This window comes from Gymnogyps californianus, chromosome 1 (genome assembly GCF_018139145.2).
Source record: "Gymnogyps californianus isolate 813 chromosome 1, ASM1813914v2, whole genome shotgun sequence".
Taxonomy (NCBI): domain Eukaryota; kingdom Metazoa; phylum Chordata; class Aves; order Accipitriformes; family Cathartidae; genus Gymnogyps; species Gymnogyps californianus.
In genome coordinates, this window is record NC_059471.1 from 96,047,273 (window position 1) to 96,061,817 (window position 14,545).

Genomic DNA, 14,545 nt, shown 5'->3' on the forward strand with positions numbered 1-14,545 from the left:
CTCCAGCCTGTCCCAGAGAATAACTGTGGGACTACGTATGCAGGTGCTAATGAGGGGTAGAAAGTGCACTGACTCTGAATCCTTACACAGCAAAGATGCTCTCAACATCTTCATGACTTCTGTCAAAAAAATGGCCTAGCTGGGTTTATGTGAGCATCACAGACATATTGCTGACTGACTGGATATACTGCCATTTAAGGAGATAAGAAGTGTAATAGGAGATAAGAACTGTTATGTTGTTTCCTTGCAGTCACAAGAGACTATGACTGAACCTTCCTAAAACCTCATGTTAATGGAGGAGGGACAGAGTTTCTCTACAAATACTAAATACCATTCCAAAACTTGGGACCCTTTGTTATTTTGAGATCCTTTCACCCTATCAATCACTGCGATTCATGCAGCTCCTCGAGGCATTTCTTTCTGCAGTGGTCCTACAGGGGAAAGCAGCTCATGGCCTCACTTGCTTCTTACAGAGAAGCGCTGGCCACCCCTGCTCTGTAGGACCCCGCAGCTCTGATGCCCTGGCTGTGGTACAGCTTCACCTATGGGTGAGGTCTGGGCTTGCGTTAGCTCCACCACAGCCTCCTACATCCTCATGTGCGCACAAAGGATGCGTGGGCGTATGGACCAGCCAAGAGCTGGGCCATTCCCCAAGCAGCTGCCAAGCTGGATGGTGAGTCAACCAGGATCCCAGGTAGCAGATCATCAGGTAAATTGAAACACAGCCTTTGTGGTCGAGTGGATAACTCTGGGACTCACACTCTGCCTTAAACTTCCTATGGGCACGTCCGTGTGATTCCCCTGTGTTTGGGATTGCCTGTCTTTAAAAGGCAAAATGATACTCAATGGCCTAAGAGCTATAGATGAAAATGAGTCCTAGGTTTGGTCATTGTTTTGGTGGCTCTGGCTCTGTACATCAACAGGTCTACCCAAGTTAAGAAAAGACTCCATTTAGTACGTGTTATTTTAATCTTTGATTAGTTTTTAGCATTTGAATAATGGCTTTTGTGACAGATGTGATGTGTCACATTTCCAGGCTTTTAGAGGGGAATAATGAGTCTCATGACCTTTCACTTCTCAAGAGTCGCTCAGCCACTGAACTCTGATGCCGCACACTGCAAATAATCATTTCAGCTGGCTAGGGCTGGGTAACCGCAGTGCGACATTTCATATCCAGTTCACTTTTCAATGATTTATTTGTAATTTCTGCTAAACCACAGTTAAAGTTATCCGGTGCTTGGCTCCTAGATCAGTAACAGATAACCCTTGTGAACAACGTAGTTTGTTTTGAAGGCCAATATAACTAGGGGACTGAGAATAAATTGATAGATTAAGAGGTTGTATGTGGGAACTGATGCCCATCCTCTGTCCGAAAGCCAACTTCCAGAGCGCAGTGCTGTCATCCGTCTGACCTTCCTCTCTTTTCCCCTGCTGCCCTTGGCCTAAAGTAAAAGCACCTCTCTGTAGTCAGAGCTGAGCCTGAAAAAGAAGAAACTCATAAAAATATCCTTTCAGAAAAAAAGAAAGGCTTCTTAAAAACAAGTCCTCGTGCTTTCGCCTTTGTCACAGCCCACACTTCAGTACTGGCACCATCCAGGGCCCCAGGATATTTTACACTTTAGCTCTTAGATCCAATCCAGCCTGGTTAGTCCTGTCCTCACTGCAATCGTACGCTGGGAGCGTCGGCCTCACCTTGGATTACTTCTTGGGAGCCCTCCCCAACAGCAGCATCCCAGTCCCCTCTCTTCTGTGGCAGGTACGTCCCTAGGAGTTGCACTCCTCGCAGTGGCAGGAGAGGATGTAGCGGTAGGTGGCAGTGAGCCGCATGCCCCCTGAGCATCGCAACCGCATGGCCTTCAGCTTGGAGGTCTGGGGCCGGCAGCAGTGGCAGGTGGAGCGGAAAGGCTGCTTCAGGACGGTGCTGAAAGAAACCATCGGCTCCGAGCGCGACGTCTGGCTGCAGCGCCCTTCGCAGCGAGCCAGCAGCACCATCTGTGAAGGAAAAAAGGTGGGGTTAGGAAACATGCCCCCATGGCTGCCAGCGCGCAGCTAACACCAGCAGATGGGTACCTCCTTCCAGTCTGGCTGGTCTTTCTTCACTTACTGCATCTCCCCATTTGGTGAGAGTGCCCAGCCCCACACAGCGCATTGCCCCTGAGCTGTGTCTGAGAGAGTGGAGGATGTAACATGGGCAGGAGGAAAAGCAAGGCTCCTCCTGGAGTCCCAGGCACCGACACCAATAAGAACTACGGGGCCTGGTTTTCTGAAAGCTGACCTCGGGGCTCCAAATGATCACAGCCAGCCCTGCTTTCCAGGCACGGTGACTGCAACTGTGACTTGCTGACCCCAGATTTGTGGCAGCCGAGCCCTTAAATCATCAGCCAGACTGATGCTTTGGTTGGATATTTTCCAATGTTTTGAGTGTACGTACTAGTGATCAGCAGAACTGGTCCTCGGGGCCAGTGAATGTCTCAAATGCTTAGATATATAAACATATAAAGTAGAAATACAAAGAAGATGCTCAGTTTATTTCTTCTAAAGAAGTAAGTTTCTAGCTCCTTTTACAAAGATCACCTTGAATATATATTTGCAATTATATGTGTGTATATATATGTAAATTGCATCAGTTGTATCTGTATAAAATGCACTGCATAGCATAAGGCAGTGAAAATGTAAACAAGATGAACTCGTTGCCAAACATGAGGGTTCACTAGTGAGATTTTCCAAAAGCAGTGCAGGCTCCATGGTTCTTCTCCCAAGTTCACCGACTGAGCTGTGACCAGAACAAGGTAACTTGCACAATGGGAGGCACTAAGGAAGGAAAGCCCATAGGGAACCACCTACTCCCCTTCCTAACAACCCCTTGTTGAGCAGAGGAGATGGATAGAGTCTCCTAAGCTCTATATAAAACATGGAAAGGATCTTCTAAAGCTCAGGAAATTACGTGGTTAGAAACAGCTGTTACCACCTTGATAACGGCTAAGTGTTGGACAAGTTTGAACAAACACTTATACCTTCATGGGGAATGAAATATCAAGTCCATATCAGCTAATTCTGCTTAACCAACACAAATTTCAAAATCAACTTATTGTATCATCATCCAAACAAGGTCAAAATGTGACAGAAGTGAGAAAGTAGGCAGTAAAACAGTTGTAAGTCTATCCTGTAACCAAGGAAGAATATTACATTTTAACCATGCTGCACATATCTCATGTTTTTCCAGACAATCTAAAAGGATAACTACAGATGTGACAGTAAATATTTTACAACGTTAAGCCTTTTTGACCTTCTTTCACTACACATGCTCAAATGGCTGCAAATCTCCAAGTCTTGCAAGCAGGTATGTCAAATGTTTAATTTTCTCTTCAGTCAGAGTCATGAGGAAAGATGAGAGAGAAAGAGATAGAGAATATTCCTGGTATCAAGTAGGAAATACCAGCACTGTCTGTGTCCATGGTAAAGGCACTGACCACTCATTGTACAGTGCTTAAAAATTACTCTTCCAAGAGTACTTGCATGCTAAATGGTTTGCTTGGAAATGTATTAATATATTAACAACTGCACTTCCAGTCAACACAGACAGATCAGAAGGAAGATGTCTTCATGAGCTGATGATCTGGGGTTGGTACCATCTTGTTTCTTGGTTTAATTAAGAGATGGGTTCTTGTTGCTCTCTGACAAATTTGCCATCCTTCATGATTTGTAGCACAAATTTATGGTCCCCTTCCTGTGATGCTGCATGTTCATAAGAAAATTCACTTCAGCTGTTAGTAGTAATATGGTGAGAAGGAAATTTCAGTGTACTGTTGAGCCACACCTCGGCTTTAGACGTATTGGGTATATCAAGCTCCTTAATACCAGTGTCTTTAGTGTATACAAGAACAGGGAAAGGGACAATTATTACAGTGCTAGCACCCCATTAATGACAGATAAACATCCACTTTTGTTCCCTTGGTAAACAAAACTCACTTCCCATAGTGACAGACAGGCAGCTGCTGAAGACCTGCACAGGTAATCTAAACCTGCCTGTATTGCAAAGGAAAGACAGCAGATTGGGACATTTAAAACAGTTAGTTCGCTTCCCAGCATCTTGACAGCTCGTGTTAGGTCCCCTACTTTGACCAGTTCACCAGACTGTGTGCACTCTGTCACAGGCAATTCCCAAGTGTTTGGCTGAAGAGGAGGGTGAAGCGAAATCCAACGGCAGCTGGCAACCGCTTGAAGATTGCAAAGACAATGGAGCCAAACTCTCCTCAGGAGCGGCAAAGGGGGACATGCAACGGCCACAGGTTGCTTTTTGGGAGGTTCAGAGGACCTCCAGAGTCCCTTCCAACCAACATTTCCATGATTCTGTAATTTCAGCCCAGATATGACAGCATGTGTTGCTGTATGGTGGAGGTGACTTCTAAAGGTTGATGCTTCTGGAGTTGGAACTGTTAGTCACTTCTGGTACTATTACCCTAAGGACTTCTTATGGCACACATCTGCTCCTGTATCTGAAGGTACTTTCAGTAATGCCAGGAAAAAAACAAACCCCCAAGCAACAGGATTAAGGACTATAGAAGAGTTGCAGTAGTGTAATTATAGGGCAGAATTATCTGATGTGCCAATATCTGTGTCTCAATACATACCTTATGAACAGCAAGCTTTCTAATGCAAAACCAGTCAATATTTCTTCAATGTGCAACTGCATTTATAATTGCTTAGCAAGCCTTGTCTTTAAAAACATGTTTCAGTCTGTGGAGACTCTAATTTTAATCTCAAATATTGCTGGCTGCTTAGTTTTTCATAAGAGTATGGTCAATATTTATATCGTGTAAAATTGCACAGTGTTGGTTTTATGCCCTGTTTTTGGAAGACAGTGTAAACTTTTACAAATGGCACAGCACCGTGGATATCAAGTCAAACTTGCAGGATAAAAAATTTTCAGATTTCCCATTTTGATAGCTTTCTAAACTTCTGGGCTAACCTGAAGTCCTCAGCAAAATTTAACCTCCTCCTCCTCATAAATCCAGAACAGCACCAGTGGATTTTGGCAGGTGTGCAAATGAGCTGGAAATAGCATGTACTTTAAAAGCTTTGCTTTGCCATTTAATCAATTGCACCAGCTGCCTATTGCATCGCATACTATAGCACAATAGAGATTATCGCCTAAATAATTAGTAATGCTATAATGGCATAGCACAGTAATACAGTGGGTGTATATATAGTAAAAATGTGTGGGTATTTTATAACCTGATACGCGTGCCTCTTGGCTCCCCTTGTCCCCCGCACATGTGAGCTTGTGTGTGTCACCTTGCAGTGCTGGATCCAGAAGCACAGCGTGCTACAGCGTGGGAACTGCGGGGGTCTCGCGTGTATGAGCAGCTAGGGAAGAACAGGTTTTCTCACTTAAAGTCAGCAGTCTCATAGGTATCTGGAAGGCCACAAAAGAGAGCAACCTGAATGTGAGGCAATATTTGACTCCGATCATTCGAGCCGTATTCTGGAAATTCAGAAGTTGTGAACTGGTTTGTTATTAATGGTGTTTGTAGTCCTCTTTTCCGCACTCTTTAGCAACAAGCTGAGGCCCGAAAGCAGATGGGCTGAGATGCATAAGAACAGACTTTCACACAGTATCCGTGGCCTGGCTGCAAGCAGGCATTACCGAAAATCTCCTGAGCTACCTCATGAGTAAATGTCTTCAAACATTTGCTAAATCTTTCTTCATCTGGTCCGTGTCTCTCTGGGCTGGATTCTTTAGTGCGAGGCTGTCAGTGGTAGCACACTTCTGGCACATCTGGAGGAAGCGCTTGTGACAGCCAATACTGTAATTTAGGAGGCTCTGGTTGCAGCGGCGAGGCGATCCAGCACATTGCTGAAGACTAGTGGATCTCTGTGACAGAGGTCAGGCAGAATCCAATATGGTCAGGAAAGGCAATACCTCATGAGCTGATACAAACATTTCCTTGAAGTCAAAGGAAAACATTGTTTTTCAGGAACAAATGACCTTCTTCCATCCCTCTTCTGTGTCTCTTATACGTTCTGTTACTATAATGGACTACATTTCCGAAGGCTTTGGAAACCTGTTTTCAATATCTGCCTGAGGTCACAAGCAAGAGGGATTTTAATGATTAAATTATATGGGGTGGATGTTTCCAAATGTAACAAAACTACTTCCCACGTGGGCACAATTGGCAGCCTCCACAGAGAAGCACGGTGGACATAATCCTTTTTTAACCAAGACGGACAGCAAACATAATATGTCTTGCAATTTCTGAAGCCATTTTTAACTTCTGTAATTCTATGCTGCACTAAAAGGGAAAACATACGGAGTGAAAAAGGATGGCTCGGTGGAACCAATATATCATGCCAAAAAAGGGCAAAGTCTCTGCCTGACATCAGTTGTCAGTCCCAGCTTCACAATGGAAACTCGGTGGAAACAAGAGGTACCACAATTCCCACAGCTACTCCCGCAGAACCTTCCTTTTTTTGACTTGTTTATATTTTATCACAATATATATAGGAACAGACATTGCATCTAATTTTCATTAGCAAGTCTAATATTGGTCTGTGTTTATATGTTAGATCCAGAACAGAAGCCATATGTCTACCAGGATGATTCAGATCCCTGAGACCTTAAAAAAAAAGAGCTTGATTTAACAAACAGAGAGAAGTTTTCTAGGAAATGTCAAAATTATTTCACTTTATATGGAAACTGTTTTCATTTTCCACTTCATGAGAAAGTCCATACAACTCGCAGTATTGTTAAAAAACTGTTCTTGAAACCGTTGTGGAATTTGGGAAGCCAAAAGATGTGATAATATTTTCAAACATGATTTCCATTAAAGGCTTGATTTAAAAAAAGTCACTGACATTTTTGCAGTCAGAATTACAAATGTTTATGTCAACAGCTTTTTTCTCAAAGCTCAGTTTTGAAATAATGTGGTTTTCATTACAATGCATTCTGTGTTCTCATCTCCATCAGTCCCACTCCTGAAGGCCTGATTGCTTTTCTCTGTCATTAGAGAAGCTAAGAAATTGAGTTGGTGGTGGGTTTCCTTCCTTCCTTCCTTCCTTCCTTCCTTCCTTCCTTCCTTCCTTCCTTCCTTCTTCCTTCCCTCCCTCCCTCCCTCCCTCCCTCCCCTCCTTCCCTCCCTCCCTCCCTTCTTCCCTCCCTCCCTTCTTCCCTCCCTTGTTCCCTTCCTTCCTTCCTCCCTTCCTTCCTCCCTCCCTCCATCCCTTCTTCCCTCCCTTCCTTCCTCTTGTTCTTTCTTCAGAAAAATAACCCTCTATCTGATATCTGTGGCAGCTGGAGTTTTAAGAAAAGCCTAGAGGATGGTGATGGCGATGGTGGGGTAAGGAAGGCAGCCACACAGTGAAAGGGCTTCGATGAGGTGTGCAGGAGTGTGCCAGACCCAGCGGCACATCCCAGCTGTCGGGCAACAAACCAACAAGAGTCCTGGACAGGCGCAATCACAGCTCCCGGTCATGTGGACCAGGGAGCACCCCCCACCTCATACAGTTATCCTAAAAGCCTCCACCAGGAGAGCCAGCTGAGGAGCAAAAGCCCGTGGGCTGTGTAGGAAGCAATGCCCTGAACATGGAAGAAAATCATGGCCAGAGGAGAGGCATGGGCTGACTGCGCAGCAGGCAGGAGCGTGTGGAGCTGCGGGGCTGGGAGTGCCGGGGCAGCAGCCTCGAGGCGAGTGCCTGGCTGGCCCGGCGACAGGAGAGCTTGGCCATGGCAGTGGCCACTGGAGAGCTGGTGGTGAGTGGGGCCAAGCGGAGGCAAAGCCGTGCTGTGGGAACCCACTACAGCCAGGGAATGGGGGGGGGGGGCGGTGATGGCCCAGGAGAGAGGAGAGACTGGGATACAGCAGTCCTCTGGCCTCAGGCTGGAGAAGCCCCATCCTTCATGCTCCAGGACGGATTTGCCTCAGGGACTGGGCTGGGACCCATTGTGTTTATCCTCTTATGTCTGAGGCAGTGTGCCCAGGTCAGTTATACTCTGCATTTCTCACTGCCCTGGTGAAGTCGCCTCTTGTTACTCATTTGCTCTTCTGCGTGTAGAGGGGCAGGGGGGATCCTACCCAAAGCTGAAGACCAACGGGCCTCTGGGGGCTACCTGCCATCTTGCCTACATTACATACCACAGCTCCTCCTGCTCTCTGGCAGAGCAGGGAGCCAAGAGCTAGGGCCAGCATTGCCCTCCTGGAGAAAACCATCACGGTAGCTATGGCTTCTCAGGTCTAATACGTGATCTGAAGTGCCTTGAGAGGGGAGGGCTGCTAGCACCCACATACCAGTAAGTAAAACCCACCCACACCACCCACATACCTACACTTTTCACCTTTGCCTCTCGCAGGAATCAACTGCCATACAATCAATATTGCACAAACAGATGCATCTCGGCAGTTCTGTATGTTAATGCTGGGTGTTTCCCAGATGGTAAGAACGTCTAGTCTAGGCTAAAAGCAAACCAAAAGATCTCTCCTGAATCACAAGTAATGCATGATTTTACTGTTTGAACTCAGAAGCAGTAGTGCAAAAGTCTCTGATCTCCCACTGCTGTGGATCAGGCATGGTTATGCAAAGCCAGGCAGACAGCACTGCTGTGAGACCGGTGTAAGGCAGCCCAGAGAGGGGCTTTCCCCTGTGCCTAATTTCGTGGCCATCAGCCCCTCTGTGGCAAGCAGGCATAGGACAAGCCTCGCTGAAAGTGCACAGCCAGGGCAGGAGTCGTCCTGGTGCACAGGGGGAGTGCAGAGCACCGAGTGGGTCTTATTTTCTGTTGATGCTTCTCTCTGTGCTTTATTTTAAATGTTATGGCCTGCTGCTACCTGTGGTATTACCTCACCACTGCACTGATCACAGGAAGCAAATAACTCGTTCTGCACACAAAGACGTCTGGGGGTCTCTGCAGCCAGCCCTGCATCCACCTGAACTGCGTGGATCCTCTCTCCTCAGAAATGCTCCCAGGATCACCGCTGCTGGGGTTTGCCATCAGGCAACACCGCAGGCAGCCCTCTTGTCCTAAACCCCATCACGTACCTACCTCCCATCCCTCTCTTACCCAACACAGGGCTGGCAAAAGTGTTGGTGATTCGTTAATCCAGGGGTGTGGGTGCATAAAGCAAAGCCACTTTCTGTGGGACAGAAGGATGGCCCAGGAGGAGACTGTACATCTGAATATGCGCTGGGTTAACTCAGCCAGAAAAAACTAGAACAAGACAAAAGGGACCAGCAAGGATTTTCCCATTGTTTCTCCCCATTCTTTTTCTCCACGCAATGAAATAAATGACTGTAGGCTATGGGCACAGGCTGCTAAACCATTTTGAAACAAAATTTTTCAGGCTTGAAATCTCAAATGAAAGGCAATCTTGTATTTCCTTCTGCTCCTAAGCCCTACAGTAAACATCCAATTGTCATTCTGCATGAAAACAAAGGCCTTGAAACCAAATGGGGAAAAAAAATTAGCAATGTTTTTCACATTCTTTTTTCATTACCATTTTACAGCTGGATTCTTTATCTCAGTACTTCACCTTGAAAGTTATAAGTTTACATACTGTGGATTAAAGACTCACTTGAAGGAGGGGGTGACTGGGATGATCTAAACTTCCAAACTAGCCCATCTCCTTGGCACCAGCAGCTGAGACCCCAATATACTCCTTTGAATGTTATCATTTACGGCATGTTAGCTTTACCATCACGGTGTGTTTCTCCTTTTGAAAAGGTGAAAAGAGAGTCAAGAGCCTTTCTCTCCAATCCCAGTTCTGATGTACACACTCAGGTGTCTCTGCATCTGTATGTCTCTGCCGCTAGATTTTGGTAGTAAGGAGTTTGTGCGGAGAAAACCACCCAAAATGGCTCATTTTAACAACTCTGCCGACGAGCACGCTGCTGCGAGGGGGTGAGGGAAGTCCTTACCTTCGAGCTACACTTGTAGAGGGGATGGCTGATGGAGTCGACGTAGTGATGCCTCATACAGCGGCTGGGGTCGGAGTCAATCATGAAGGAACTGTCTGTTTTACTGTCCGCATCTCCCATCATCACCAGGAGCGAGAGCATGGAAATCGAAGCTGCAAGTACATGATTTCCCATTGTCGAGGAACTTCTTGCTGATAACAGCAGAGGGAGGTAGAGTATTAAAAAACCTCCAAACACTGGCAGTCAGTTCCTTTCCAGGATGGTGAAAAGTCTGCTTTAAGTCTCTTAGCTGTCATTCTTCTTCTCGAGTTAGCGTTTGCTGAGATTGTAATCCATCAAAGAATCTCCTGCGTAGCTGGAGTAAAAACAACATAAATCACAATCCTGACCAAAAAGACCTCTGGAGAAAAACAGACATAAATAATATTAACGCACACAGGATTTTTGCTAGTGAAAATATACGCTCTGAGTGAGCATCATTCCCACAGTAGGTAGAGTATACGGCATTAGGAAGGAGATGTCAAGGCCTTGTTACTTTAAGCATTGCTCTATCATTTTACTGGGGAGAACCTTTTGACTTTTCACACCACAAGTGGTGCAATGCCAACCTTTTTCACTTGGTGACGCCCGTAATGGGTTCCCCTCAAAACTGGTGATTAGTAACACAACAGAGATGTCTGCAAATTGAAAGGACTGCGTATCCACTCAAAGTGTCAAAGCGGGGCAAAGCTAGGCTGCCTCCTGAATTTCTGGCCTAGGTAGCACATGGAAAGGCTGGAGGCAGGTTGACCCCTGGCTCTAGGGGCTGCGTGTCGGTCTCCTGCAGCTGTTGTGCTGCAGGGACAAGGGGCACCCCCAGGATGGAGGGATGCTGAGGGTCTGAGGCCAGGCAAGAGCAAAGCGGTCCCCCATGAAGCTTGCTGAGCTCCAATCTGCACTGCATGGAGGACTACCTAGGTCTCTGGCTGCCCTGCCCTCCTGAGTACCAAACTCACACGCACACAGGTGAGCATGCTTTACTTGCTTACTCGCCAGGCTGCACTTGCTCAGTGTCAGTCTCTTCCCCGTTAATTAAAGAGCAGCATCTGAAAAATACATTTTATTCCATAATATCCAAGTACATCCTAGCTATCAATCAGGAAAAAAAACATGCAGATGGAGTCATGTGGATTTCCACCCAGGTATCTGGATTGCTGGCGCGTGTTGGAGACCAGGAGATCCCCCAGAAAACAGGCACAGGACAGCCCCTGAAATGCTGCCCAGAGCTCTGTGCCAGCAGGGAAAGGAGAGCATCTCCCTCAGCTGCTTCATCACAGCCCCTTGATCCTTCTCACAAAGCCGGTAGTCTCAAATGCGTGATTTAATTTCGCTTTTACTACAAACAGCTATAGCTTGAAAGAGCTGTGAATTATCCATCTAAATACAACCTGTTGAAGCAAAGGATAGTCATGAGTAAAGCTAAAAGCACGAGGACTTTCTGAAGAAACTTACGATAAAACAGTTCCCTGGTCACGCAGAAATGCTCCCCCGGAGCCTCTTGCCTATTTAAAGAGCTGATGTGTGCCTTTATTGCCTTATACAAGCCTCTTTCAAAACTGTTTTCTGGTTTGCTGGCGATACTCTAAACCGACTGATACTCATCTCCCAAACAGCCTGAAATTACGAGGCCTCCCCACCAGAGTGCTTGATGATTTGTGTATTGCTTTATAGCTTGCTCAAACACTTTTGTGAGAGGAGTGCATAGCAGTGAGAAACGCTTCCAGAGTTCATCCAACTTGGGAGTCGGGACTTGTCGGGCTGAAGTGACATACAAAGTCTCATGCTGGGAAGAAATGTAATTAGGGATGCTCTGTGTATTAGATATTTTTTAAAGCCTTTTTTGGATTTCAGACTATTGTCCATGTGCCTAAGTAGGAAAGGAAAAATGATGTGACTGTGGATTTAACAAACAATATATTTTTTTCCTGGAATCTGACCTATGACCTGGTATATTTTCCTCAAGCAAATGTTTTTCAGTGGATATGGCATTAAAGAAATACTATGTCTTTGCAATATAAGGAGCTTAAACAACACTAAACACTTAGGACCTCGGATACCTTTATGCACAGTCTCATTCATGTCAATAAATATCCCTCCAAACATTTTAGCAGGGTAAGAGAGAAATCTCTCAGTCATGGGAGCTGGGACAGACTCCTTCCCAGAAGGGAACTGTACTACTCTGGTTCATGCAGATGATGCCCAAGGATTAGCTAACAGGAGGAGTGATGCACTTTTTTTTTTTTTTTTTTTATTTAACCTTTTACCTACATTCCTATTCTTTTTTATAAAGAGGCTGACCAAAACACGCTGCTTGGCAAGGTCTCTCTCCAACATAGTTAATCAGTATTACACACCCAGTAATTCCCTCTCCGTCCAAATAAATTTACTTGATATTGGACGGTCTCATCTCATGTAATATTACGTCCAGGGATCCCCATTTCCCACTCTCTCTGTCCCACTGTTAATTTTGTGCTTCTATATCTTTCTATGTTTTTGATCAGTATGATTTAATACAGTGAGAGAAATCTGGAGTCCTGGCTTGGTTTTCAAAGGCTTATCTCTCTAGTTTTCTTCAGGAAATAATTGGATGACATAAAGTCTACCTCATGAAAACACTCTGAGAAAGCTGGAAGGAAGCAGGGAAAAATGTGAGAAAAGGAAGACGTCCGTACCTTCTTCAGGATAAGCACAGAACAATATAAAAAGTATTAACACTTTCACAATCTTTTAAAATTGCCCTGGTACTTCCCTGGCAAAGAAATATAGTGGGTGTTGGTAACAAAACTTTGAAAGAAGAAAAAAGTACTGTTATCACATATTTGTTAGTAAAAAGAGAGACCACGGCTGCAAATGTGACCCATCTTTTGTGAAAAAACTGTGTACAGTTGTTGACAGACATACTGGCAAAACGAGTGTGTAGGTATTGGAAGCAGGACTGCAGACAACACCGGGCTATTTGCACATGCCAGTATCTCCTGACATACCTACCTGAAGTGTACATATACATTTTTCAAGTACATATGCCACATGTAATTGAGATATATGGCAAAAAAGTCTCACAGGGACATTGGAACATATAGAAGTTAGTGTGTAGATTTTTGATTGCGTAAAAAAAGTCTAAATATTTTCACTCAGGTATATCACTGCGATGAAGTATGTTTACGTGACATTTTCTATTTCCAGTTGATATTATGCAATGGCATTTCACTTTAAGTTAGCATTCTTTTTTTTTTTTTAAAGTTGTATTCCTTTTGAAATGCTGTCTGAAATTATAAAATCCTAGACAGTACATGATATCAGGAGTGACGTATGTAGCTTCCAGTCTATCCTTCTGTCCAAAACCAGAAGCAAGTACACCTGTAATCATTAATCGTTATAGCCGTACTTACGATGACATTTTGTTTCATTTGGAAAATACAATTTTTTTACCAAAATCAACGATTTCACATAGATTCTTTTTTTCTTTCATTTAAGCTGTTTTTTCCTCGGTTTCTTTTCATGTGAAAAACTGTGGTAGACAGCTCATCTGCCAAGCTAACAAAAAGGAAGATAAAATATTTCCTCTTTACAACATCCTGTAAAGAAAAAGATGCAAAGGTGACTTCATATTCTCAGGCTGAAAAATGGCTACAAAAATATTTGGCCTAACAGTGGATGAAAATCACTACTTCCCATTTTTTCAGAATTCACTGATATGGGCATTACATGTTGTTAGTAATAGGCTTATAGTGCCCTTTCCATATAACTAGTTTTCAGGAATTCATAGGGACATAACATGCTAAAAGCTGTTACAGCTGTTACCTAAAAACTGCAGGGAAAAATGGAAGACATCCCAAAGAAAGACCATATGCACATACGATCCAAGACTATATCGCACATGGACATAGGGGCAAAGTTAGGGTTATTTTTCCAACTTTATGTTGTTATTAACTGCTTTTTGAATGCTGAAATAAAGATTTCTTATCATAGTCTCAATATCATTTAAAGAGTGGTGAAGGTTAAGATTTTGTTTTGCTTTAAGGACAGAAGAAAATTCCATCATCTGGAATTATTTAGCCAGTCACTTTGTGAGAACGTAAACAGAAATTCCCTTTTTGCTATGTATCTTGGAAAAAATAAAGAGCTGAGCAATTCTCCAAAGGTCTATTGGATCTGCACCACTTTTGCCCTGGAAGGTAGGAAGGGAGCAATGGAAAAGCTCATTTATAGTGTAGTTCTACTCGCTGTTCCCTGCTCCTGAGCCCCTTGAATTAGGCATGCACGTATGTTCAGCTTGGCCTTCGTTTGCTGTGCATTTTCCATGTTTGAGACTCCTGCTTGACGATGAGGGTACAATTCAAGTCACTCAATGCCTTTTACATTTTGGAGGCTGCCAAAATCCCATTGGAGCAGCAGTGTGTATATATAACTAAGCCTGGCCTTGAATGCTGTGCATATTCAGTAAACACAATTACTTGGATCCTACCATGTGGTTCCTTCATTCTGAATTAGTTATGTAAACAGAAGAGTTACGAGACTACTCAGTTTCTCCAAACTCCAACCCTAAAAAAGTGTCACTAACCATATATGTGTATATATATGTGTGTGTGTGTGTAGT

At 44.4% G+C, this 14,545-nt stretch overlaps 1 protein-coding gene across 1 annotated transcript; it reads right to left on the reverse strand.

The window, feature by feature from the left end:
* Positions 1–1,572: 1,572 nt before the first annotated feature.
* NDP (norrin cystine knot growth factor NDP) lies at positions 1,573–10,122 on the reverse strand. The gene is made up of 2 exons (XM_050911467.1): positions 9,910–10,122; positions 1,573–1,992 (listed from the first exon to the last, which is right to left on the reverse strand). Exons 1-2 carry the CDS (start codon positions 10,081–10,083, stop codon positions 1,765–1,767), a joined length of 402 nt encoding a protein of 133 aa, XP_050767424.1. The 5' UTR covers positions 10,084–10,122; the 3' UTR covers positions 1,573–1,764.
* Between the last annotated feature and the right edge of the window lie 4,423 nt (positions 10,123–14,545).

What these genes read in the sequence shown, in the direction of transcription:
- NDP (XM_050911467.1), bottom strand. Translation starts at nt 10,083, where the DNA reads ATGGGAAATCATGTACTTGCAGCTTCGATTTCCATGCTCTCGCTCCTG. An exon ending in TCTACAAGTGTAGCTCGAAG is followed by an intron (nt 1,993 to 9,909) that starts GTAAGGACTTCC and finishes TTTCCTTCACAG; the next exon opens with ATGGTGCTGCTGGCTCGCTG.